Genomic DNA, 27,038 nt, shown 5'->3' with positions numbered 1-27,038 from the left:
AAAGAGAATACTTCGAATGTAACATAATTAGTAAACCTATATTATTAATTTTTTTTTTTCTGCTATTTCTCCAAAATGATCAGACAACTAATGCATTTACTAATGAATGTCATACATTCTATTTTCAAACGTTAAACATTTTCACACTTATATCTCAAATAATTTGGATAGTTCTAAGTTCCCAATATAATGATATATCTTCCTTCTCTGTAATCACGTAACTATTCTATGTTACAGTCATAGTGCGGCGCTATAAATGCATGTGATCAATAATGAACGCATGGAAAAACCAAAAAGTGCAAAGAAATGCAATAATGATGTAAAATGGTAAATGGGGCTAAAATAAGTTCCTCTAATCATTCCTGAATAATGGAATGTCCTTGGTGTGAGAGGACCAACTCAGAGAGTGCCTATGAATGACACGTGTGGTCTCTCCGTGACGGACAGTAGTGCATGAACTCGTGAAAGATAAACCACCCTTGGGACTGGTCTACACTCACCAGAACAAAAGTTTTAATGCGCATGGGTTATACACATCACACATCTGGGGGTGCAGCGGTATCCTTGACATTTATGAACGTTCAAAAAATGGAGATCAATTTTCTGGGTTGTGTCAGTGCCAGGAATATTGATCAATCAATTATGATTTTGCCTAATGACTAGAAAGTGGATGAATGTTACCTGCGTCCTGTTCTTCTGCCAATTAGGAAATGTGCAAGTTTCATGCTGTGTATATTTCATTGTAACTTTTTTCTCTTCTTTTAAATCTGTCTCCTTATGCAACTTGACCCCCTCCCCCACCCCGTCATCACCTGTCCCATATGCAAATCTACGGATCACCGCCCCACTCTTTTTAACTATTTACTGATCAAGTGAATGTGTCTCATTTTCTATCAGCTACAGCTCAGATCTCACATTATTATACGATTGCTGATTGTATATCACCACTAGTCTGATTGAATTCACAATCTCTGGTCAGTCCCGTTCCCTGACCTCTAATAATCTTTAGGGCCAGTTCACACTACATGTGTTTCAGTTGCTTTTTCGGCATCACAAACGCACAGAAAGAAGGTTATGTGGTTGTCAATGTCATAGTTCACATCAGCACTTGCATTTTCAGTGCATTGCAGGTGCTGTAAACAAAGTTGACCACGCTGCATTGTTTCTGCACAGAACTGTACTGGAACGCATTGAAATGTCCTTGAATGTACTAAAACGCACATGTCCCTAATTAAATTGAATAAAAAGAAAGTAGAAAAAACTAACTGGAAGGGATACAAAAATGCAATGCAACGTGTCCAAAACGCATCCAAAATGTCCTGCAACACACTAAACATGCATGCCAAAAGGGCATGAAAAAACGCATCAGGAACACATCTAGACTGTTTCTATAGTGTGAACTGGCCCTTAGGACTTGTTCACACCATTGGTGGTGCAGAAACGCATGCAAGAACACACATTTTCCAGCACAGCAAAGAAATGCAATGCCCTCTGCAGATGTGTGCGGTTAGGTGCAACACACGTTTATAATAACACGCCTACAGTATCTCTGCATGTTCCCACACATTAGGCAGCCCATTGAAATTAACGAGCTGAGGAAAAAAAAAAGTAAAAAATGCCCCATTCACACAGGTCCTCTGTCCTGTACAGCATGAATGAGGGGGTTGTTCATGTGGGTGGAGCCACCTGTTACACTATGGCAGGGGTGGCTAACCTGTGGCTCTCCAGCTGTTGTGGAACTACATTTCCCATGAAGCATTGCAAAGATGGGAAGTTACTGACTTGCAGAGGCATGATGGAACTTGTAGTCCTGCAGCAGCTGGAGAGCCGCAGGTTGGCCACCCCTGCACTATGGGGACACAGCAGCTGTTCCCCGGCCAATGAGGATCAGCTCCTCGGTGGAGAACAGCGATCTCGCCATGTCCAGATGTGGTCTGGAATTCCACAAAAGAACAATTCACAAAACTAAAACATAGACTTGTAAATGACCACTAAACTCTCCTAACTACACTCCCATCCACTCACACTCCCCACTACCACTTCCAGGTGTGTGCAAACGTCCTGCCGCCAACATCATGACGTATTTCCGGTATGACAGCTGCTCTAGCGCCTCCTCCAACAGCCGTCTTGGCGTTTATTTGTGCACCATAGCAATTTTACATGCGGCTCCATAGTGCATATGACATTGGTGAATGTATACTTGCAGCTATACTGTGTATATGACATTCGCAAATATATGTTTGCAGTTCTATTGTAGATTTGGCATTGGTGAATGTATGCTTGCAGCTGTACTGTGTATATGACATTGGTGAATGTATGCTTGCAGCTATACTGTGTATATGACATTGGTGAATGTATGCAAGCAGCTGTACTGTGTATATGACATTGGTGAATGTATACTTGCAGCTATACTGTGTATATGACATTGGTGAATGTATGCGTGCAGCTCTACTGTGTATATGACATTGGTGAATGTATGCTTGCAGCTATACTGTGTATATGACATTGGTGAATGTATGCTTGCAGCTATACTGTGTATATGACATTGGTGAATGTATGTTTGCAGCTATACTGTGTATATGACATTGGTGAATGTATGCTTGCAGCTATACAGTGTATATGACATTGGTGAATGTATGCTTGCAGCTGTACTGTGTATATGACATTGGTGAATGTATACTTGCAGCTGTACAGTGTATATGACATTGGTGAATGTATACTTGCAGCTGTACTGTGTATATGACATTGGTGAATGTATGCTTGCGGCTATACTGTGTATATGACATTGGTGAATGTATGCTTGCGGCTATACTGTGTATATGACATTGGTAAATGTATGCTTGCAGCTATACTGTGTATATGACATTGGTGAATGTATGCTTGCAGCTATACTGTGTATATGACATTGATGAATGTATGCTTGCGGCTATACTGTGTATATGACATTGGTGAATGTATGCTTGCAGCTATACTGTGTATATGACATTGGTGAATGTATGCTTGCAGCTATACTGTGTATATGACGTTGGTGAATGTATGTTTGCAGCTATACTGTGTATATGACATTGGTAAATATATATTTGGTGGTAAAGGCCCAAAGTCAACATAAATTGGGGGCCCAATTTATTACTGGTAAGAGGATTGTAGAAGAAGAATAGCTAGCTGCACATTGAACGCGACCTATTCATTGGTACAGAACATGGTCTTGTGGTGCAATAGGGGGCTTTTGGTTGGTTAGTTTGGACATACTTGCACATGTGCGCTCTAACAAGGAAGATTTGGGCATATTATATAGCTAGCAAAAATAAGTGTTAGGGGTGCGAGTACATTTCAGATACTTATATAGTGCTGTCAATTTACGCAGTGCTTTACATATAGATGTGGTAAATTCACATCAGTCCCTAACCCTCAAGGGGCGTACTAAGATCCCTAACTTACATTCATACATATACTAGGGCCAATTTTGACAGGATCCAATTAACCTACCAGCATGTCTTTAGAGTGTGGAAGGAAACCGGAGTACCCGGAGGAAACAGGCACATGGAGAACATGCAAACTCCAGGTAGGAGGTGCCATGGCTGAGATTCGAACCAACGACCCTAATACTGCCAGGTGGAAGTGCTAACCATTTAGCCACTGTGCAACATACAAGTAGAACATGAAATAATCCCCCAAAAAATACATAGTACAAATGTTTATTGATTAAATACACATTCCACATTTATTTGGACAGCAACAAAAAGCTACATTCAATATCTTGGTGTGAAAAAAAAAAAAAAAAAAGCAGGATTGATGTTGCTAAAATAGAACGGTCCTGCTCATAAGAGCTTACAATCTAAAAGATGAAACTTCTAATGAACTGTGCTTTCACAGGTTAGAGCAGGAAACAAACGGGTAATATGAATCACTTGGGCTTATCCACAAAACAAGCTGCAGATCAAAATATCAATATAAAAATACATACGTGCCAAAATATAAACACCTCCCCCCACCCCAAATCCCCCACACATACATTTCTCACCATGTTTGTCTGAAAACTGCATTTCATTCTAAATAAAGCAAACTTGGAAGAGCAGAGCAATGGACATGTGTTAGGATTACAATGCAAAGATAATAAACACAATCATTGTACAATAACACACAAACACACCTTAGAAGGAAGAACATGCAAAACATTTACAGCCACATCAACACACAGCGTGAGTGTGACCTGGGGCAATTCACCACAATATCTCTTCCTCCCCCCCAAACACAGCGTGAGTGTGGCCTGGGGCAATTCACCACAATATCTCTTCCTCCCCCAAACACAGCGTGAGTGTAACCTGGGGCAATTCACCACAATATCTCTTCCTCCCCCCCAAACACAGCGTGAGTGTGGCCTGGGGCAACTCACCGCAATATCTCTTCCTCCCCCCCAAACACAGCGTGAGTGTGGCCTGGGGCAACTCACCGCAATATCTCTTCCTCCCCCCCAAACACAGCGTGAGTGTGGCCTGGGGCAACTCACCGCAATATCTCTTCCTCCCCCCCAAACACAGCGTGAGTGTGGCCTGGGGCAATTCACCACAATATCTCTTCCTCCCCCCCAAACACAGCGTGAGTGTGGCCTGGGGCAATTCACCACAATATCTCTTCCTCCCCAAACCACCACAGACAAGGACTTGCAGTAATAATGTGCCTATACCAGGCAAAAATCAGCCCCAACTGCATCTCTATATTTAAGGTAGGCCACACCCATCACTGCAACTCTTTATATAAGGTAGGCCACATCCACCACAGCATTGGTATACAGGCCCCACAAATCAGAGTCAGAAAGAAAGCCACAGTGACGTGTACCTGTGCAGCATACAACAGAACATTGAACAGGGATGTGAAGGGAACCCTATTGGTAATATTTCTTGGCCCTATGGGCACAATTCACTCCAGATTATCGCATGAGTTAAGGCAGTCACATGACCACATCTCGCATGCAATACTGAAAATGTCAATTCACTTTTGCTAGTATGCTACATTTCCCATAAATCTGAAAACACTCAGGAAATCAAACATAAAAAGGCCTTACACTGCGGTCACATCAAAGCCGATTTAGAAATTGTGCGACGTACAGCGAAGATACCGATTTCCTTACGATTTGCAAGTCATCTGACACCAATATCTATGCAAATCGTCACAAAAGTAGTACATGTATTACCATAGAAATCAGTGTCAGAAACGCACCCATGTGACTGCTCTAATAGCAGACAATTGGGTGCGACTTGGCATACAATTTGCAAGTCGCATGCCGTGCAAATCGCATGCCAAGTCGCATCCAGGGTGCACGATTTCAGGTGCGATTTGAGAATTGAAATTATACCTGATATCCGATCTAATGAATGTGGATGTGAGTGTCTTAACGTAAGCGATTTGCTGCAGCACAATTTCAAAATTAGTTCTCGTCTAACTTTTTCAGCATTTTGCAGCGATTTCACATATAGACTACAATAGAAATCGCAATGCAAAACACAATTGAAAACGCAATAACTCATTGGTAAATCTACAGAAAACACGGTGAAATTGCCAACAAAAAGCACAATTTTAAATCACATCTAGTGTGAACCAAGCAGGCAATTCAACAAAGGAAATAAATCTTTGAAGGCGTGCGGTATCTGCATGCTGGGATAAGGGTCTGTTATGGATTTCCCAAAGGAGGTGGAGTGCAAACCAGCATTATCCAATCAATGATTAGTCCCGGCCCTTATCTCCTCCCATCGTTTGACATTCACATAAGGTGCTACTTTAAAGGTGTTTGAACAGACAAGGCCTCATTCTAATTCACATTCTAGGGATCATTTAAACAGAAAGCAAAGATGCTGCCACCAGCACATGTATGTTAGGGTAGTCACACGGAGATCATGCAAATTCATTGCCGTGGTTGGGATTCAACCAACAACCCTAGCATTGTGAGGCAGCAGTGCTAACCACTAATCCACGGAACTGTTGAACACTAATCCTGCCTGTATTTCTGTGCTGTGAATCAATCCTAGGTCCCTGGGCAAGGTCAGTGTAACTACCACATATCTCCCATGTGACACAAATGTTGTGCTATGTTGCCAATTCACATGTATGTTGGTTGTATGTATCCCAATACAAAGGATTACAATACTAATACAGGCGTACCTCGGGGTCCCAACGCCTCGGGGAACAGAATGTTTGGTTTACGAATGAAAATCCATTGAAAATAACGCCTCGGTTTACACAATTGTTAATCATTTTTTTCGCAATACAAAGTCTATGTCGGCGCTGATTTTCAAATGCAAATGTCGCCTTTTTTTTTTCTTCACTATAGTTCACAAGCTTAGAAGTCACTTTCCCCGAAGTTACAGAAAACTTTGTATCTTTTAATAAACTCAAATTAAACATTGTTTCCTTCAGGGATATAAATTCCAAGAAAACTTTCTCTTTTAGCCGGGGGAAGTGACAGGTGAATTTCTGAGCTATAGTGAAGGAAAAAAGGGAGAATTACATTTAAAAACCAGCACCATAATAAATAAAAAACAGCGTGGGGTCCCCCCTCCCATCCACACCAAGCCCTTCAGGGGTCCTCCCTCCTATCCACACCAAGCCCTTCGGGGGTCCCCCCTCCCATCCACACCAAGTCCTTCGGGGGTCCCCCCTCCCATCCACACCAAGTCCTTCGGGGGTCCCCCCTCCCATCCACACCAAGCCCTTCGGGGGTCCCCCCTCCCATCCACACCAAGCCCTTCGGGGGTCCCCCCTCCCATCCACACCAAGCCCTTCGGGGGTCCCCTCTCCCATCCACACCAAGTCCTTCGGGTCTGGTATGGATATTAAGGCGGAACTCCACGCCGAAATTAAATAAAAAACAGCTTGGGGATCCCCCCAAAATCCATACCAGACCCTTATCCGAGCATGCAGCCCAGCAGGTAAGGAAAGGGGGGGGTACGAGCTAGCGATCCCCCTTCTGAACCATACCAGGCCACATGCCCTCAACATGGGGGGGTGCTTTGGGGCAGGGGGGCTCCCCCCCAAAGCACCTTGTCCCCATGTTAATGGGGACAAGGGCCTCTTCCATTAGTGGGATAATTGGTCGGCCATTTTTCGGGATTTTAGCATATTTTGTTTATCAGTAAAGTTGGAAATTTTTTTTCCAAATTTACTGATAAAAACAATGTGCCAAAATCCCGAAAAACGGCTGACCAATTAACCCACTAACGGGCCGAAAATCATTCGAAAATGAAAAAGAATAAAAAAAAGAAGAAGAAAAGGAAAAATGCAGGCCATAGATGGGGCGAAAACTGACCGTTTTAAAAAAAAGAAAAAATCGGTTGTTCAATGGGCCGACGTTACCACCAATGGTAAACAAATTGTCCGATTTTCGCCCCGTCTACGGCCGGCAAATATAATAGCGAAGTAATTCCTTCTGTCCCTGCAGAGAGCTGTGCTATTATATTTGACATTAAAAAGTATAAAGGTTGCAACATTGTATCTATATGTATCCGAATAAAACATCTATATCCGAAATGGATACAAATAGATACAATGTTGCAGTCTCTATACTTTTTAATGTCAAATATAATAGCGGAGCTCTCTGCAGGGACAGCTGGAATGTTTCAGCTCTCAGCGGGGTTTCCTACTGACAGCTGAATTTTAAATTTTATCCGTGAATTAAAGTGTCACGGTATGGGAGCCGGCCAATTATTAATCCCCTTATTAATGCCTTGTATCACATGCCCTCAGCGTCCTGCTCTGTATTGTTCCAATTGTCCCTTGTCACTAGGCCAAATGGCCAAATCAAATTACTCTGGGCCCCCCTCCCTCCCGGCCAGCAGGCTGGGAGCTCTCTGCACACCTCCCAACCTGCTTTTCATTTATGCAGACAGCATCCCTGCCCCCCCAGGATGTCCCTGTCACCAGCCTGATTCTCCCTGGGGTCTAGTGTTCCCTTCCCCCTCCCGGTTGCCAAGGCGACCGGGGAGCGTCCTGCAGCAGTTTAATAGGTGGATGCTGGGAGCTCCTTTCCATTCTGTTGTGTAGTCTGCAAGGGATCTCAAGCTCCGGCGAGACCCTTGTGAATAGACTCTGCAAGCCTACTCCAGCCTCACAGAGACCCCACAGGAGGGAAGAGACAACCAGAGAAAGCTTGCCTACGATTGTGAGAGACCCCACAGAAGGGGGAGAGACTGTCCCAGCCTCACAGAGACCCCACAGGAGGGAAGAGACAACCAGAGAAAGCCTGCCTGCTTATTGCCAGAGACCTCACAGAAGGGGGAGAGACTACCACAGCCCGTCTACCAGAGCCAGAGGCCACCCACCTGATCCGGACTCCACAGGTACCTGCGTTCTGCTTCTACCCCTAGGAGACCAGGCACCCTGTTGGATCCGTGAGTACCTGCTGCCCCACTGTGTTACCTGAACTGTTACGGTGGTGACCCCTCGCACCCCTCTCCTGTGTCGGACTACCCCTGTTACAGAGACACCCCCTTGGCTCTCCTAGTGGACTATAAGTGGGTGGGGCCCCTCGTTACCCTATAGTGGCAAATCCACCCTCTCTGCCACCCAACGTATTGAAGGACTGCCGTCTGTTTGTCTCAATAAAGCTTTGTGCGTCTGCCATCCTCTCTGTGCGTTCTGTCCTTCCTTTCCTCCGTCACATAAATAAATAATAAAAAAAGCAGCGTGGGGACTCATTCACAAAAAAACAAAGCGTGGTGTAAAAAAAACACAGTACGGGGTCTCTGACAAGTCCTTTATTAAAACAATGTCCCCCGAAGTAGATCCAACATCAATCACGGTGGCGGCGGGGATCCGAAAAAAAAAAAAAAAGTTCTGGTCACGTCGGAGGATTCCAGTCGTCTGAAAAAAAGGCTAGCTGACAGTTCTTAAATAGGTTAGGGGCGGGGCCAGCCAGGGACATCATCTGAGAAACCCCTCCCCATGTGACACCAATGATGTCACATGGGGCGGGGTCATTCGTATGATGTCCCCAGCTGGCCCCGCCCCTAACCTATTTAAGAACTGTCAGACTGTCTCTCCACTGAGGCTAACTAGCTGAATGCAGGAGACAGTCTGACATTTCTTATATAGGTAAGGGGCGGGGCCAGCCGGGGATAGCAAGCATGTGACATGGGGCGGAGTCACTCGGATGCTGGCCCCGCCCCTAACCTATTTAAGAACTGTCAGCTAGCCTTTTTTTCAGACGGCTGGAATCCTCCGACGGGAACGGAACTTTTTTTTTTTCTTTTTTTGGGTCACCACCGCCGTGATTGACGTTGGATCTACTTCGGGGGACATTGTTTTAATAAAGGACTTGTCAGAGACCCCGTACTGTGTTTTTTTTTACACCACACTTTGTTTTTTTGTGAATGAGTAGCAGTACCATGTACCCCATCCTCATTCACGTAGGGGGGGGGCGCTGGGATCTGGAGGCCCCCTTGTTAAAGGGGGCTTCCAGATTCTGATAAGCCCCCCGCCCGCAGACCCTCACAACCACCAGCCAGGGTTGTGGGGAAGAGGCCCTTGTCCCCATCGACATGGGGACCAGGTGCTTTGGGGGGGAGCCCCCCTGCCCCAAAGCACCCCCCCATGTTGAGGGCATGTGGCCTGGTATGGTTCAGGAGGGGGGGCACTCGCTTGCCCCCCCCCCTTTCCTGACCTGTCGGGCTGCATGTTCGGATAAGGGTCTGGTATGGATATTGAGGGGGACCCCACACTGTTTTTTTTTTTTAATTTTGGCGTGGAGTTCACCCTTAATATACATACAAGACCTGAAGGGCTTGGGGTGCATGAGGGGGGGGACCCCCGAAGGGCTTGGTATGGAAGAGGGGGGGGACCCCCGAAGGGCTTGGTGTGGATGGAAGGGGGGGACCCCATGCTGTTTTTTTTTTATTGCAGACCTTTATTTTTACATTCAGCCTTCAAAATAAATATTATCCAGACCTTCGAAATAAGTAAAATCATCACAGAAATTATTATAAAGGATAAGAAACAAAAATAGAATCACTAGAACTAAGGAAATCCAATGAGAGTCCATAAAGATCTGCCGAGTGCTGGTTGTCACACACAGGAGACGCCACCGAGTGCCGGCTGTCAGAGGACTCCACACACAGGAGACGCCACCGAGTGCCGGCTGTCAGAGGACTCCACACACAGGAGACGCCACCGAGTGCCGACTGTCAGAGGACTCCACACACAGGAGACGCCACCGAGTGCCGGCTGTCAGAGGATTCCACACACAGGAGATGCCACCGAGTGCCGGCTGTCAGAGAACTCCACACACAGGAGACGCCACCGAGTGCCGGCTGTCAGAGGACTCCACACACAGGAGACGCCACCGAGTGCCGGCTGTCAGAGGACTCCACACACAGGAGACGCCACCGAGTGCCGGCTGTCAGAGGATTCCACACACAGGAGATGCCACCGAGTGCCGGCTGTCAGAGGACTCCACACATGGGAGACGCCACCGAGTGCCGGCTGTCAGAGGATTCCACACACAGGAGACGCCACCGAGTGCCGGCTGTCAGAGGACTCCACACACAGGAGACGCCACCGAGTGCCGGCTGTCAGAGGACTCCATACACAGGAGACGCCACCGAGTGCCGGCTGTCAGAGGATTCCACACACAGGAGACGTGACCGAGTTCCGGCTGTCAGAGGACTCCACACACAGGAGACGCCACCGAGTGCCGGCTGTCAGAGGACTCCACACACAGGAGACGCCACCGAGTGCCGGCTGTCAGAGGACTCCACACACAGGAGACACGACCAAATGCCGGCTGTCAGAGGAATCCACACACAGGAGACGTGACCGAGTGCCGGCTGTCAGAGGACTCCACAAACAGGAGACACCACCGAGTTCCAGCTGTCAGAGGACTCCACACACAGGAGACGCCACCGAGTGCCGGCTGTCAGAGGACTCCACACACAGGAGACGTGACCGAGTGCCGGCTGTCAGAGGACTCCACACACAGGAGACGCCACCGAGTGCCGGCTGTCAGAGGACTCCACACACAGGAGACGCCACCGAGTGCCGGCTGTCAGAGGACTCCACACACAGGAGACGCCACCGAGTGCCGACTGTCAGAGGACTCCACACACAGGAGACGCCACCGAGTGCCGGCTGTCAGAGGATTCCACACACAGGAGACGCCACCGAGTGCCGGCTGTCAGAGAACTCCACACACAGGAGACGCCACCGAGTGCCGGCTGTCAGAGGACTCCACACACAGGAGACGCCACCGAGTGCCGGCTGTCAGAGGACTCCACACACAGGAGATGCCACCGAGTGCCGGCTGTCAGAGGATTCCACACACAGGAGACGCCACCGAGTGCCGGCTGTCAGAGGACTCCACACACAGGAGACGCCACCGAGTGCCGGCTGTCAGAGGATTCCACACACAGGAGACGTGACCGAGTTCCGGCTGTCAGAGTACTCCACACACAGGAGACGCCACCGAGTTCCGGCTGTCAGAGGACTCCACACACAGGAGACGCCACCGAGTGCCGGCTGTCAGAGGACTCCACACACAGGAGACACGACCAAATGCCGGCTGTCAGAGGAATCCACACACAGGAGACGCCACCGAGTGCCGGCTGTCAGAGGATTCCACACACAGGAGATGCCACCGAGTGCCGGCTGTCAGAGGACTCCACACACAGGAGACGCCACCGAGTGCCGGCTGTCAGAGGACTCCACACACAGGAGACGCCACCGAGTGCCGGCTGTCAGAGGACTCCACACACAGGAGACGCCACCGAGTGCCGGCTGTCAGAGGACTCCACACACAGGAGACACGACCAAATGCCGGCTGTCAGAGGAATCCACACACAGGAGACGTGACCGAGTGCCGGCTGTCAGAGGACTCCACAAACAGGAGACACCACCGAGTTCCAGCTGTCAGAGGACTCCACACACAGGAGACGCCACCGAGTGCCGGCTGTCAGAGGACTCCACACACAGGAGACGTGACCGAGTGCCGGCTGTCAGAGGACTCCACACACAGGAGACGCCACCGAGTGCCGGCTGTCAGAGGACTCCACACACAGGAGACGTGACCGAGTGCCGGCTGTCAGAGGACTCCACACACAGGAGATGCCACCGAGTGCCAGCTGTCAGAGGACTCCACACACAGGAGACGCCACCGAGTGCCGGCTGTCAGAGGACTCCACACACAGGAGACGCCACCGAGTGCCGGCTGTCAGAGGACTCCACACACAGGAGACGCCACCGAGTGCCGGCTGTCAGAGGACTCCACACACAGGAGACGCCACCGAGTGCCGGCTGTCAGAGGACTCCACACACAGGAGACGCCACCGAGTGCCGGCTGTCAGAGGACTCCACACACAGGAGACGCCACCGAGTGCCGGCTGTCAGAGGACTCCACACACAGGAGACGCCACCGAGTGCCGGCTGTCAGAGGACTCCACACACAGGAGACGCCACCGAGTGCCGGCTGTCAGAGGATTCCACACACAGGAGACGTGAGCGAGTTCCGGCTGTCAGAGGACTCCACACACAGGAGACGCCACCGAGTGCCGGCTGTCAGAGGAATCCACACAGAGATTTACTATTGAGCAGTGGATAAAAAGCAAGTGTCTGCAGAGGACGTCTAACATGTGTTCTGCACATGCTCAGTTATATCGGCCATAGACACTGCACGGGCGTCTAGTTTTTTACTGTGTCGATTTCCTTTAAAAAAACTATTTTTAACACATTCTTAAATTTTTTTGAAATGTCAGATATTGTTTAAAGTGAAGTCCTGATATCAGGCAAAGCAAATTTCCATGTGAAGGTCTCTGCAGTGATCTTTCATGGTGTCAGACGTGCCTCTTACCAAGTCTGCTTTGTGAGTCTGATTCCTGGTGTGTGTCTGCTTAGTAAATTCGATTGGCGTCTACTTATGGAGGCTGCTCAATAGTAAATCTCTTAGTGGGGTAAAAGTAGACGGTCGCCCACGGACATGCGCCCAGCCACAATAGTACATCAGGGCCTCTGGGTAGTCTGTCTCTCTCTCTGATATGAAGGACGGGACATTCTGGGTAGTCTGTCTCTCTCTGATATGAAGGACGGGACATTCTGGGTCGTCTGTCTCTCTCTCTGATATGAAGGACGGGACATTCTGGGTCGTCTGTCTCTCTCTCTGATATGAAGAACGGGACATTCTGGGTCGTCTGTCTCTCTCTCTGATATGAAGGACGGGACATTCTGGGTAGTCTGTCTCTCTCTGATATGAAGGATGGGACATTCTGGGTAGTCTGTCTCTCTCTGATATGAAGGACGGGACATTCTGGGTAGTCTGTCTCTCTCTGATATGAAGGATGGGACATTCTGGGTAGTCTGTCTCTCTCTGATATGATGGACGGGACATTCTGGGTCGTCTGTCTCTCTCTCTGATATGAAGGACGGGACATTCTGGGTAGTCTGTCTCTCTCTCTGATATGAAGGACGGGACATTCTGGGTAGTCTGTCTCTCTCTGATATGATGGACGGGACATTCTGGGTCGTCTGTCTCTCTCTCTGATATGAAGGACGGGACATTCTGGGTAGTCTGTCTCTCTCTCTGATATGAAGGACGGGACATTCTGGGTAGTCTGTCTCTCTCTGATATGAAGGACGGGACATTCTGGGTAGTCTGTCTCTCTCTCTGATATGAAGGACGGGACATTCTGGGTAGTCTGTCTCTCTCTCTGATATGAAGGACGGGACATTCTGGGTAGTCTGTCTCTCTCTCTGATATGAAGGACGGGACATTCTGGGTAGTCTGTCTCTCTGATATGAAGGACGGGACGTTCTGGGTAGTCTGTCTCTCTCTCTGATATGAAGGACGGGACATTCTGGGTAGTCTGTCTCTCTCTCTGATATGAAGGACGGGACATTCTGGGTAGTCTGTCTCTCTCTGATATGAAGGACGGGACATTCTGGGTAGTCTGTCTCTCTCTGATATGAAGGACGGGACATTCTGGGTAGTCTGTCTCTCTCTGATATGAAGGACGGGACATTCTGGGTAGTCTGTCTCTCTCTGATATGAAGGATGGGACATTCTGGGTAGTCTGTCTCTCTCTGATATGATGGACGGGACATTCTGGGTCGTCTGTCTCTCTCTCTGATATGAAGGACGGGACATTCTGGGTAGTCTGTCTCTCTCTCTGATATGAAGGACGGGACATTCTGGGTAGTCTGTCTCTCTCTGATATGATGGACGGGACATTCTGGGTCGTCTGTCTCTCTCTCTGATATGAAGGACGGGACATTCTGGGTAGTCTGTCTCTCTCTCTGATATGAAGGACGGGACATTCTGGGTAGTCTGTCTCTCTCTGATATGAAGGACGGGACATTCTGGGTAGTCTGTCTCTCTCTCTGATATGAAGGACGGGACATTCTGGGTAGTCTGTCTCTCTCTCTGATATGAAGGACGGGACATTCTGGGTAGTCTGTCTCTCTCTCTGATATGAAGGACGGGACATTCTGGGTAGTCTGTCTCTCTGATATGAAGGACGGGACGTTCTGGGTAGTCTGTCTCTCTCTCTGATATGAAGGACGGGACATTCTGGGTAGTCTGTCTCTCTCTCTGATATGAAGGACGGGACATTCTGGGTAGTCTGTCTCTCTCTGATATGAAGGACGGGACATTCTGGGTAGTCTGTCTCTCTCTGATATGAAGGACGGGACATTCTGGGTAGTCTGTCTCTCTCTGATATGAAGGATGGGACATTCTGGGTAGTCTGTCTCTCTCTGATATGATGGACGGGACATTCTGGGTCGTCTGTCTCTCTCTCTGATATGAAGGACGGGACATTCTGGGTAGTCTGTCTCTCTCTCTGATATGAAGGACGGGACATTCTGGGTAGTCTGTCTCTCTCTGATATGAAGGACGGGACATTCTGGGTAGTCTGTCTCTCTCTCTGATATGAAGGACGGGACATTCTGGGTAGTCTGTCTCTCTCTCTGATATGAAGGATGGGACATTCTGGGTCATCTGTCTCTCTCTGATATGAAGGACGGGACATTCTGGGTAGTCTGTCTCAGTCTCTGATATGAAGGACGGGACATTCTGGGTAGTCTGTCTCTCTCTGATATGAAGGACGGGACATTCTGGGTAGTCTGTCTCTCTCTCTGATATGAAGGACGGGACATTCTGGGTAGTCTGTCTCTCTCTGATATGAAGGACGGGACATTCTGGGTAGTCTGTCTCTCTCTGATATGAAGGACGGGACATTCTGGGTCATCTGTCTCAGTCTCTGATATGAAGGACGGGACATTCTGGGTCGTCTGTCTCTCTCTGATATGAAGGACGGGACATTCTGGGTAGTCTGTCTCTCTCTGATATGAAGGACGGGACATTCTGGACATTCTGGGTCGTCTGTCTCTCTCTGATATGAAGGACGGGACATTCTGGGTAGTCTGTCTCTCTCTCTGATATGAAGGACGGGACATTCTGGGTAGTCTGTCTCAGTCTCTGATATGAAGGACGGGACATTCTGGGTTGTCTCTCTCTCTCTCTGATATGAAGGACGGGACATTCTGGGTAGTCTGTCTCTCTGATATGAAGGAGGGGACATTCTGGGTAGTCTGTCTCTTTCTCTGATATGAAGGACGGGACATTCTGGGTACTCTGTCTCTCTCTCTGATATGAAGGACGGGACATTCTGGGTAGTCTGTCTCTGTCTGATATGAAGGACGGGACATTCTGGGTAGTCTGTCTCTCTCTGATATGAAGGACGGGACATTCTGGGTAGTCTGTCTCTCTCTGATATGAAGGACGGGACATTCTGGGTCGTCTGTCTCTCTCTCTGATATGAAGGACGGGACATTCTGGGTCGTCTGTCTCTCTCTCTGATATGAAGAACAGGACATTCTGGGTCGTCTGTCTCTCTCTCTGATATGAAGGACGGGACATTCTGGGTAGTCTGTCTCTCTCTGATATGAAGGACGGGACATTCTGGGTAGTCTGTCTCTCTCTGATATGAAGGACGGGACATTCTGGGTAGTCTGTCTCTCTCTGATATGAAGGATGGGACATTCTGGGTAGTCTGTCTCTCTCTGATATGATGGACGGGACATTCTGGGTCGTCTGTCTCTCTCTCTGATATGAAGGACGGGACATTCTGGGTAGTCTGTCTCTCTCTCTGATATGAAGGACGGGACATTCTGGGTAGTCTGTCTCTCTCTGATATGATGGACGGGACATTCTGGGTCGTCTGTCTCTCTCTCTGATATGAAGGACGGGACATTCTGGGTAGTCTGTCTCTCTCTCTGATATGAAGGACGGGACATTCTGGGTAGTCTGTCTCTCTCTGATATGAAGGACGGGACATTCTGGGTAGTCTGTCTCTCTCTCTGATATGAAGGACGGGACGTTCTGGGTAGTCTGTCTCTCTCTCTGATATGAAGGACGGGACATTCTGGGTAGTCTGTCTCTCTCTCTGATATGAAGGACGGGACATTCTGGGTAGTCTGTCTCTCTCTGATATGAAGGACGGGACATTCTGGGTAGTCTGTCTCTCTCTGATATGAAGGACGGGACATTCTGGGTAGTCTGTCTCTCTCTGATATGAAGGATGGGACATTCTGGGTAGTCTGTCTCTCTCTGATATGATGGACGGGACATTCTGGGTCGTCTGTCTCTCTCTCTGATATGAAGGACGGGACATTCTGGGTAGTCTGTCTCTCTCTCTGATATGAAGGACGGGACATTCTGGGTAGTCTGTCTCTCTCTGATATGATGGACGGGACATTCTGGGTCGTCTGTCTCTCTCTCTGATATGAAGGACGGGACATTCTGGGTAGTCTGTCTCTCTCTGATATGAAGGACGGGACATTCTGGGTAGTCTGTCTCTCTCTCTGATATGAAGGACGGGACATTCTGGGTAGTCTGTCTCTCTCTCTGATATGAAGGACGGGACATTCTGGGTCATCTGTCTCTCTCTGATATGAAGGACGGGACATTCTGGGTCGTCTGTCTCAGTCTCTGATATGAAGGACGGGACATTCTGGGTAGTCTGTCTCTCTCTGATATGAAGGACGGGACATTCTGGGTAGTCTGTCTCTCTCTCTGATATGAAGGACGGGACATTCTGGGTAGTCTGTCTCTCTCTGATATGAAGGACGGGACATTCTGGGTAGTCTGTCTCTCTCTGATATGAAGGACGGGACATTCTGGGTAGTCTGTCTCTCTCTGATATGAAGGACGGGACATTCTGGGTCATCTGTCTCAGTCTCTGATATGAAGGACGGGACATTCTGGGTCGTCTGTCTCTCTCTGATATGAAGGACGGGACATTCTGGGTAGTCTGTCTCTCTCTGATATGAAGGACGGGACATTCTGGACATTCTGGGTCGTCTGTCTCTCTCTGATATGAAGGACGGGACATTCTGGGTAGTCTGTCTCTCTCTCTGATATGAAGGACGGGACATTCTGGGTAGTCTGTCTCAGTCTCTGATATGAAGGACGGGACATTCTGGGTTGTCTCTCTCTCTCTCTGATATGAAGGACGGGACATTCTGGGTAGTCTGTCTCTCTGATATGAAGGAGGGGACATTCTGGGTAGTCTGTCTCTTTCTCTGATATGAAGGACGGGACATTCTGGGTACTCTGTCTCTCTCTCTGATATGAAGGACGGGACATTCTGGGTAGTCTGTCTCTGTCTGATATGAAGGACGGGACATTCTGGGTAGTCTGTCTCTCTCTGATATGAAGGACGGGACATTCTGGGTAGTCTGTCTCTCTCTGATATGAAGGACGGGACATTCTGGGTAGTCTGTCTCTCTCTGATATGAAGGACGGGACATTCTGGGTAGTCTGTCTCTCTCTGATATGAAGGACGGGACATTCTGGGTAGTCTGTCTCTCTCTCTCTGATATGAAGGACGGGACATTCTGGGTAGTCTGTCTCTCTCTGATATGAAGGACGGGACATTCTGGGTAGTCTGTCTCTCTCTCTCTGATATGAAGGACGGGACATTCTGGGTAGTCTGTCTCTCTCTGATATGAAGGACGGGACATTCTGGGTAGTCTGTCTCTCTCTGATATGAAGGACGGGACATTCTGGGTAGTCTGTCTCTCTCTGATATGAAGGACGGGACATTCTGGGTAGTCTGTCTCTCTCTCTCTGTTATGAAGGACGGGACATTCTGGGTCGTCTGTCTCTCTCTGATATGAAGGACGGGACATTCTGGGTCGTCTGTCTCTCTCTGATATGAAGGACGGGACATTCTGGGTAGTCTGTTTCTCTCTCTGATATGAAGGACGGGACATTCTGGGTAGTCTGTCTCTCTCTGATATGAAGGACAACACATTCTGGATAGTCTGTCTCTCTCTCTGATATGAAGGACAGGACATTCTGGGTCTTCTGTCTCTCTCTCTGATAGGAAGGACGGGACATTCTGGGTAGTCTCTCTCTCTCTCTGATGTGAAGGATGGGACATTCTGGGTCGTCTGTCTCTCTCTGATATGAAGGACGGGACATTCTTGGTAGTCTCTCTCTCTCTGATATGAAGGACGGGACATTCTGGGCCGTCTGTCTCTCTCTCTGATATGAAGTACGGGAAATTTTGGGTCGTCTGTCTCTCTCTCTGATATGAAGGACGGGACATTTTGAGTAGTCGGTCTCTCTCTGATATGAAGAACGGAACATTCTGGGTCGCCTGTCTCTCTCTCTGATATGGACGGGACATTCTGGGTCGTCTTTCTCTCTCTCTGATATGAAGGATGGGACATTCTGGGTAGTCTGTCTCTCTCTCTGATATGAAGGACGGAACATTCTGGGTAGTCTGTCTCTCTCTGATATGAAGGACGGGACATTCTGGGTAGTCTGTCTCTCTCTCTCTCTGATATGAAGGACGGAACATTCTGGGTAGTCTGTCTCTCTCTGATATGAAGGACGGGACATTCTGGGTAGTCTGTCTCTCTCTGATATGAAGGACAGCACATTCTGGGTCTTCTGTCTCTCTCTCTGATATGAAGGACGGGACATTCTGGGTAGTCTGTCTCTCTCTCTCTGATGTGAAGGACGGGACATTCTGGGTAGTCTGTCTCTCTCTGATATGAAGGACGGAACATTCTGGGTAGTCTGACTCTCTCTCTCTGATATGAAGGACGGGACATTCTGGGTAGTCTGTCTCTCTCTCTGATATGAAGGAAGGAACATTCTGGGTAGTCTGTCTCTCTCTCTGATATGAAGGACGGAACATTCTGGGTAGTCTGACTCTCTCTGATATGAAGGACGGGACATTCTGGGTAGTCTGTCTCTCTCTCTGATAGGAAGGGTGGGACATTCTGGGTAGTCTGTCTCTCTCTCTCTGATGTGAAGGACGAGACATTCTGGGTAGTCTGTCTCTCTCTGATATGAAGGACGGGACATTCTGGGCCGTCTGTCTCTCTCTCTGATATGAAGGATGGGACATTTTGGGTCGTCTGTCTCTCTCTCTGATATGAAGGACGGGACATTCTGGGCCGTCTGTCTCTCTCTCTGATATGAAGGACGGGACATTCTGGGTAGTCTGTCTCTCTCTCTGATATGAATGATGGGACATTTTGGGTCGTCTGTCTCTCTCTCTGATATGAAGGAAGGGACATTCTGGGCCGTCTGTCTCTCTCTCTCTGATATGAAGGACGGGACATTCTTGGTAGTCTGTCTCTCTCTGATATGAAGGACGGGACATTCTGGGTAGTCTCTCTCTCTCTCTCTCTCTCTCTCTCTCTCTCTCGAAGGACGGGACATTCTGGGTAGTCTGTCTCTCTGATATGAAGGACGGGACATTCTGGGTAGTCTGTCTCTCTCTCTGATATGAAGGATGGGACATTCTGGGTAGTCTGTCTCTCTCTGATAGGAAGGACGGGACATTCTGGGTCGTCTGTCTCTCTCTCTGATATGAAGGACGGGACATTCTGGGCCGTCTGTCTCTCTCTCTGATATGAAGGACGGGACATTCTGGGCCGTCTGTCTCTCTCTCTGATATGAAGGATGGGACATTTTGGGTCGTCTGTCTCTCTCTCTGATATGAAGGACGGGACATTCTGGGTAGTCTGTCTCTCTCTCTGATATGAAGGACGGGACATTCTGGGTAGTCTGTCTCTCTCTCTGATATGAAGGACGGGACATTCTGGGTAGTCTGTCTCTCTCTGATATGAAGGACGGGACATTCTGGGTAGTCTGTCTCTCTCTGATATGAAGGACGGGACATTCTGTGTCGTCTGTCTCTCTCTGATATGAAGGACGGGACATTCTGGGTCGTCTGTCTCTCTCTCTGATATGAAGGATGGGACATTCTGGGTCATCTGTCTCAGTCTCTGATATGAAGGACGGGACATTCTGGGTTGTCTCTCTCTCTCTGATATGAAGGACGGGACATTCTGGGTAGTCTGTCTCTCTGATATGAAGGATGGGACATTCTGGGTAGTCTGTCTCTCTCTCTGATATGAAGGACGGGACATTCTGGGTAGTCTGTCTCTCTCTCTGATATGAAGGACGGGACATTCTGGGTAGTCTGTCTCTGTCTGATATGAAGGACGGGACATTCTGGGTAGTCTGTCTCTCTCTCTCTGATATGAAGGACGGGACATTCTGGGTAGTCTGTCTCTCTCTGATATGAAGGACGGGACATTCTGGGTAGTCTGTCTCTCTCTGATATGAAGGACGGGACATTCTGGGTAGTCTGTCTCTCTCTCTCTGATATGAAGGACGGGACATTCTGGGTAGTCTGTCTCTCTCTCTGATATGAAGGACGGGACATTCTGGGTAGTCTGTCTCTCTCTGATATGAAGGACGGGACATTCTGGGTAGTCTGTCTCTCTCTGATATGAAGGACGGGACATTCTGGGTAGTCTGTCTCTCTCTGATATGAAAGACGGGACATTCTGGGTCTTCTGTCTCTCTCTCTGATATGAAGGACGGGACATTCTGGGTAGTCTCTCTCTCTCTCTCTGATGTGAAGGATGGGACATTCTGGGTCGTCTGTCTCTCTCTGATATGAAGGACGGGACATTCTTGGTAGTCTGTCTCTCTCTGATATGAAGGATGGGACATTCTGGGTAGTCTCTCTCTCTCTCTGATATGAAGGACGGGACATTCTGGGCCGTCTGTCTCTCTCTCTGATATGAAGGATGGGACATTTTGAGTAGTCGGTCTCTCTCTGATATGAAGAACGGAACATTCTGGGTAGTCTGTCTCTCTCTGATATGAAGGACGGGACATTCTGGGTAGTCTGTCTCTCTCTCTGATATGAAGGACGGGACATTCTGGGTCGTCTGTCTCTCTCTGATATGAAGGACGGGACATTCTGGGTCGTCTGTCTCTCTCTCTGATAGGAAGGACGGGACATTCTGGGTAATCTGTCTCTCTCTCTGATATGAAGGACGGGACATTCTGGGTCGTCTGTCTCTCTCTGATATGAAGGACGGGACATTCTGGGTAGTCTGTCTCTCTCTCTCTCTGATATGAAGGACGGAACATTCTGGGTAGTCTGTCTCTCTCTGATATGAAGGACGGGACATTCTGGGTAGTCTGTCTCTCTCTGATATGAAGGACGGGACATTCTGGGTAGTCTGTCTCTCTCTCTGATATGAAGGACGGGACATTCTGGGTAGTCTGTCTCTCTCTGATATGAAGGACAGCACATTCTGGGTCTTCTGTCTCTCTCTCTGATAGGAAGGACGGGACATTCTGGGTAGTCTGTCTCTCTCTCTCTGATGTGAAGGACAGGACATTCTGGGTAGTCTGTCTCTCTCTGATATGAAGGACGGGCCATTCTGGGTCGTCTGTCTCTCTCTGATATGAAGGACGGAACATTCTGTGTAGTCTGACTCTCTCTCTCTGATATGAAGGAAGGAACATTCTGGGTAGTCTGTCTCTCTCTCTGATATGAAGGACGGAACATTCTGGGTAGTCTGACTCTCTCTGATATGAAGGACGGGACATTCTGGGTAGTCTGTCTCTCTCTCTGATAGGAAGGATGGGACATTCTGGGTAGTCTGTCTCTCTCTCTCTGATGTGAAGGATGAGACATTCTGGGTAGTCTGTCTCTCTCTGATATGAAGGACGGGACATTCTGGGCCGTCTGTCTCTCTCTCTGATATGAAGGATGGGACATTTTGGGTCGTCTGTCTCTCTCTCTGATATGAAGGACGGGACATTCTGGGTAGTCTGTCTCTCTGATATGAAGGACGGGACATTCTGGGCCGTCTGTCTCTCTCTCTGATATGAAGGACGGGACATTCTGGGTAGTCTGTCTCTCTGATATGAAGGACGGGACATTCTGGGCCGTCTGTCTCTCTCTCTGATATGAAGGACGGGACATTCTGGGTAGTCTGTCTCTCTCTCTGATATGAATGATGGGACATTTTGGGTTGTCTGTCTCTCTCTCTGATATGAAGGATGGGACATTCTGGGCCGTCTGTCTCTCTCTCTCTGATATGAAGGACGGGACATTCTTGGTAGTCTGTCTCTCTCTGATATGAAGGACGGGACATTCTGGGTAGTCTCTCTCTCTCTCTCTCTCGAAGGACGGGACATTCTGGGTAGTCTGTCTCTCTGATATGAAGGACGGGACATTCTGGGTAGTCTGTCTCTCTCTCTGATATGAAGGATGGGACATTCTGGGTAGTCTGTCTCTCTCTGATAGGAAGGACGGGACATTCTGGGTCATCTGTCTCTCTCTCTGATATGAAGGACGGGACATTCTGGGCCGTCTGTCTCTCTCTCTGATATGAAGGACGGGACATTCTGGGCCGTCTGTCTCTCTCTCTGATATGAAGGATGGGACATTTTGGGTCGTCTGTCTCTCTCTCTGATATGAAGGACGGGACATTCTGGGTAGTCTGACTCTCTCTGATATGAAGGACGGGACATTCTGGGTCGTCTGTCTCTCTCTCTGATATGAAGGACGGGACATTCTGGGTCGTCTGTCTCTCTCTCTGATATGAAGGACGGGACATTCTGGGTCGTCTGTCTCTCTCTGATATGAAGGACGGGACATTCTGGGTCGTCTGTCTCTCTCTGATATGAAGGACGGGACATTCTGGGTCGTCTGTCTCTCTCTGATATGAAGGACGGGACATTGTGGGTCGTCTGTCTCTCTCTGATATGAAGGACGGGACATTCTGGGTCGTCTGTCTCTCGCTCTGATATGAAGGACGGGACATTCTGGGTCGTCTGTCTCTCTCTCTGATATGAAGGACGGGACATTCTGGGTAGTCTGTCTCTCTCTGATATGAAGGACGGGACATTCTGGGTCGTCTGTCTCTCTCTCTCTGATGTGAAGGACGGGACATTCTGGGTAGTCTGTCTCTCTCTGATATGAAGGACGGGACATTCTGGGTAGTCTGTCTCTCTCTCTGATATGAAGGACGGGACAATCTGGGTAGTCTGTCTCAGTCTCTGATATGATGGACGGGACATTCTGGGTCGTCTGTCTCTCTCTGATATGAAGGACGGGACATTCTGGGTAGTCTGTCTCTCTCTGATATGAAGGACGGGACGTTCTGGGTAGTCTGTCTCTCTCTGATATGAAGGACGGGACATTCTGGGCCGTCTGTCTCTCTCTCTCTGATATGAAGGACGGGACATTCTGGGTCGTCTGTCTCTCTCTCTCTGATATGAAGGATGGGACATTCTGGGTAGTCTGTCTCTCTCTGATATGAAGGACGGGACATTCTGTGTCGTCTGTCTCTCTCTGATATGAAGGACGGTTCATTCTGGGTAGTCTGTCTCTCTCTCTGATATGAAGGACGGGACATTCTGGGTAGTCTGTCTCTCTCTGATATGAAGGATGGAACATTCTGGGTAGTCTGTCTCTCTCTGATATGAAGGACGGGACATTCTGGGTAGTCTGTCTCTCTCTCTCTGATATGAAGGACGGGACATTCTGGGTCGTCTGTCTCTATCTCTGATATGAAGGACGGGACATTCTGGGTAGTCTGTCTCTCTCTGATATGAAGGACGGGACATTCTGGGTAGTCTGTCTGATTTTGGGGGTCTCTGTTTTATTCTGTATACCTTTGTTTCTATCTTGTGTTCTGTGTCTTTAAGACTTTTCTATCTGCAGTAAAATATATTTGTTAAACAGTTGGTTACATAAGAGTTGGTTTATTGTTTCTTACTTTTTATTAGTTATTTTGGCTCCTCCCTGATATCTCTGTAAGGTAATACAATGCAGGAATGGGTATTAGGGGACATTTCTCGGGGCTGCAGTTCCTCTGATCTCCACAAGATGGTGATCTCATTTCTACTACCCATACAGGACTTCTCTATTGAATACAGACAGGAAGTGATGTCAGAAACAGACAGGAAGTGATGTCAGGAAAAGACAGGAAGTGATGTCAGGAACAGACAGGAAGTGATGTAGTATAAAGACAGGCTGTGCCATGCCTTGTGAATGAGATCGGAGACATTGCAGGAAGTAGCAGCAGAGGAGGTAATAAGATGTTGTGTTCTATTTACACCCAGTAACCCCCCGTCATGTCCGTCCTCTTCCTCCATAGTCATGTGACATCTTTTATCTCCAGCAGATGATACACATCAATATTTAGAAGGACACAAGGACCTCTACAAGGATGTCATGATGGAGGACCACCAGAGAGGACACAAGGACCTCTACAAGGACGTCATGATGGAGGACCACCAGAGAGGACACAAGGACCTCTACAAGGACGTCATGATGGAGGACCACCAGAGAGGACACAAGGACCTCTACAAGGACGTCATGATGGACAATCAGCCGCCCCTCACATCACCGGGTAAGAGGAGACTTTATTGTAAAGGAGAGAGCAGTACGGAGGATCCACCTAGATCCCCCATCATCTGATAAACACATAGAAACAATGGATTCAGTCAGTGTGTGTGTTTCCTACAGATGGATCCAGTCATGGGAACCCACCAGAGAGATGTCCCCATCCTCTGTATTCCCGGGATTCCACACAGGAAGGTCACACCATCCCTCACCATCATCAGGTAGATGAGGAACAATCACTGATAGTATCATTAGGATCTGTACATTATCTGCATTGTTACCATTGATGTCATTTTTATTATATATTCAGAGTGGAAACCTGAGAGATCCTAAAGTTGAGGTTAAAGAAGAGATAAAAGAGGAGGAGGATGGGGATGGGGGGATGGAGGAGTCAGAGATTCCAGAAGGACACAAAGATCTGTACCAGGACACCATGGTGGAGTCATCCAGCTACAGGAACCCACCAGAGAGATGTCCCCGTCCTCTGTATTCCTGGGATTCCACACAGGAAGGTCACACCATCCCTCCCCATCATCAGGTAGGTTATTATTATACAGTATTTATATGGCAGCAGAAGGTTTGCTCAGCACTGTACATTATAGTGAGGACAGAACATGAGACAATACAGTAACAATACAATACACGAGGGGGGGGAGGGCCCTGATCCTGGGAGCTTACAATCTAGGAGGGAGGGGGTAGTGGTACAGGAGGAAGTGGCTGTGGGGGATGGAGTGGAGGAGATCAGCTGTTAGGTGGGGGTGGAGTAGGCTTCCCTGGAGAGATGGGTTTTCAGGGTGTGCCTGAAGGTGAGGAGGGTAGGTGACAGTCTGATGCATTGGGGTAGTGAGTTCCAGAGGATGGGGGAAGTCCTGGAGAAGTCCTGCGATCGGGCGTGGGAGGAGGAGACCAGGGAGCTAGAAAGTAGGAGGTCCTGTGAGGAGCGAAGATTACGGGTTGGGTGATATTTGTGTATCAGGTCGGTGAGGTAGTTTGGGGCGGAGTTATGAATGGCTTTGTATGTCAGTGTTAGTAGTTTGAATTTAATGAGTTGGGCAATCGGGAGCCAGTGGAGGGATTGGCAGAGGGGGGTGGAGGACACTGAGTGGAGGCCAGTGAAGGGATTGGCAGAGGGGGGTGGAGGACACTGAGTGGAGGCCAGTGGAGGGATTGGCAAAGGGGGGTGGAGGACACTGAGTGGAGGCCAGTGAAGGGATTGGCAGAGAGGGGTGGAGGCCAGTGGAGGGAATGACAGAGGGGGGTGGCAGAAGCAGAGCGGTTGGTGAGGTGGATGAGTGGCCGCTGAGTTCAGGATAGACTGAAGCGGGGATAGTCGGTGAGGAGGGATGGCCGGTGGTGAGGGATGGCCGGTGGTGAGGGAGGCCGGTGAGTAGGGATGGCCGGTGAGGAGGGATGACCGGTGAGGAGGGATGACCGGTGGTGCGGGATGGCCGGTGGTGCGGGATGACCGGTGGTGCGGGATGGCCGGTGAGGAGGGATGGTCGGTGAGGACAGAGGCCGGTGAGGAGGCAGTTGCAGTAGTCCACACGTGGGATGATAATGGGGTAGATGATGACAATTATTGGTAGGTGGGATTTATACTCGGCATGTTTGTTACAATGAATGTTTTATTATATCTCTCAGAGTGGAATCCTCGGGGATGAGAATATTGATGGTAAAGAAGAGTATAAAGAGGAGGATGAGGAGGATGGAGTGATGGAGGAGTTTTCAGAAGGACACAAGGAGATGATGGAGCCACCTAATACCAGGAACCCACCAGAGAGATGTCCCCGTCCTCTGTATTCCCGGGATTCCACACAGGAAGGTCACACCATCCCTCACCATTGCAAGGTTGGTGGGATGGAGCATCTAGAACATGGATTCATACAGACAATGTGTGGAGTTTCTGTGACCTTCTATCTTCCAGATGATATTTCCTCTCCTTCTCTTGATGTAGAGTGGAGATCCAATCGATATAGAATTTGAGGTGAAAGCAGAAGAAGAAGAGGCGTATGTGAGGGATGATCAGCAGTCTATGGAGGAGGATGGAATAACGGGGACATTTATAGAGGAGGACACTCCTACAGAGATCAGCACAGGTGGGTCATGAACACCAAATCCATTCCTCCACCCATACTGCTCACTGATTGGTCCAGAGTAGGGCGGGGGCGGGGTGATATCAGCCTGTAATACATCAGAAGAAACAATGCCGTCCCGATTGATCCGGTAAACGTATCTGGATTATATCTGCGACTCACTTCAATAAAAGCGTGGATTGTAAACCTGAAATACTGGAACTCAGAAAAAATGGCGGCTGACTGG

General features: G+C 48.7%; 1 protein-coding gene across 2 annotated transcripts; it reads left to right on the top strand.

Moving 5' to 3' along the window:
- Positions 1-24,309: 24,309 nt before the first annotated feature.
- On the top strand, positions 24,310-27,005 carry LOC149438182 (uncharacterized). Of its 2 annotated transcripts, none has more exons than XM_089660133.1 (5): positions 24,310-24,404; positions 24,496-24,726; positions 24,843-24,940; positions 25,030-25,257; positions 26,361-27,005. In XM_089660133.1, exons 2-5 carry the CDS (start codon positions 24,549-24,551, stop codon positions 26,700-26,702), a joined length of 846 nt encoding a protein of 281 aa, XP_089516259.1. In that variant the 5' UTR covers positions 24,310-24,404; positions 24,496-24,548; the 3' UTR covers positions 26,703-27,005. The 2 variants fall into 2 exon arrangements, with proteins under 2 accessions (XP_089516259.1, XP_089516260.1); XM_089660134.1 differs by having other exon boundaries at positions 24,315-24,404; positions 24,499-24,726.
- Positions 27,006-27,038: the final 33 nt, after the last annotated feature.

This window comes from Staurois parvus, unplaced genomic scaffold, assembly GCF_062004578.1.
Source record: "Staurois parvus isolate SC_StPar_1 unplaced genomic scaffold, SC_StPar_1.0 ptg001207l, whole genome shotgun sequence".
Lineage (NCBI taxonomy): Eukaryota > Metazoa > Chordata > Amphibia > Anura > Ranidae > Staurois > Staurois parvus.
The sequence above is the reverse complement of the archived record's forward strand: the minus strand, read 5'-3'. Positions and strand labels throughout refer to the sequence as shown.

What these genes read in the sequence shown, in the direction of transcription:
- LOC149438182 (XM_089660133.1), top strand. Translation starts at nt 24,549, where the DNA reads ATGATGGAGGACCACCAGAGAGGACACAAGGACCTCTACAAGGACGTC. An exon ending in GCCGCCCCTCACATCACCGG is followed by an intron (nt 24,727 to 24,842) that starts GTAAGAGGAGAC and finishes TGTTTCCTACAG; the next exon opens with ATGGATCCAGTCATGGGAAC. An exon ending in CCATCCCTCACCATCATCAG is followed by an intron (nt 24,941 to 25,029) that starts GTAGATGAGGAA and finishes TTATATATTCAG; the next exon opens with AGTGGAAACCTGAGAGATCC.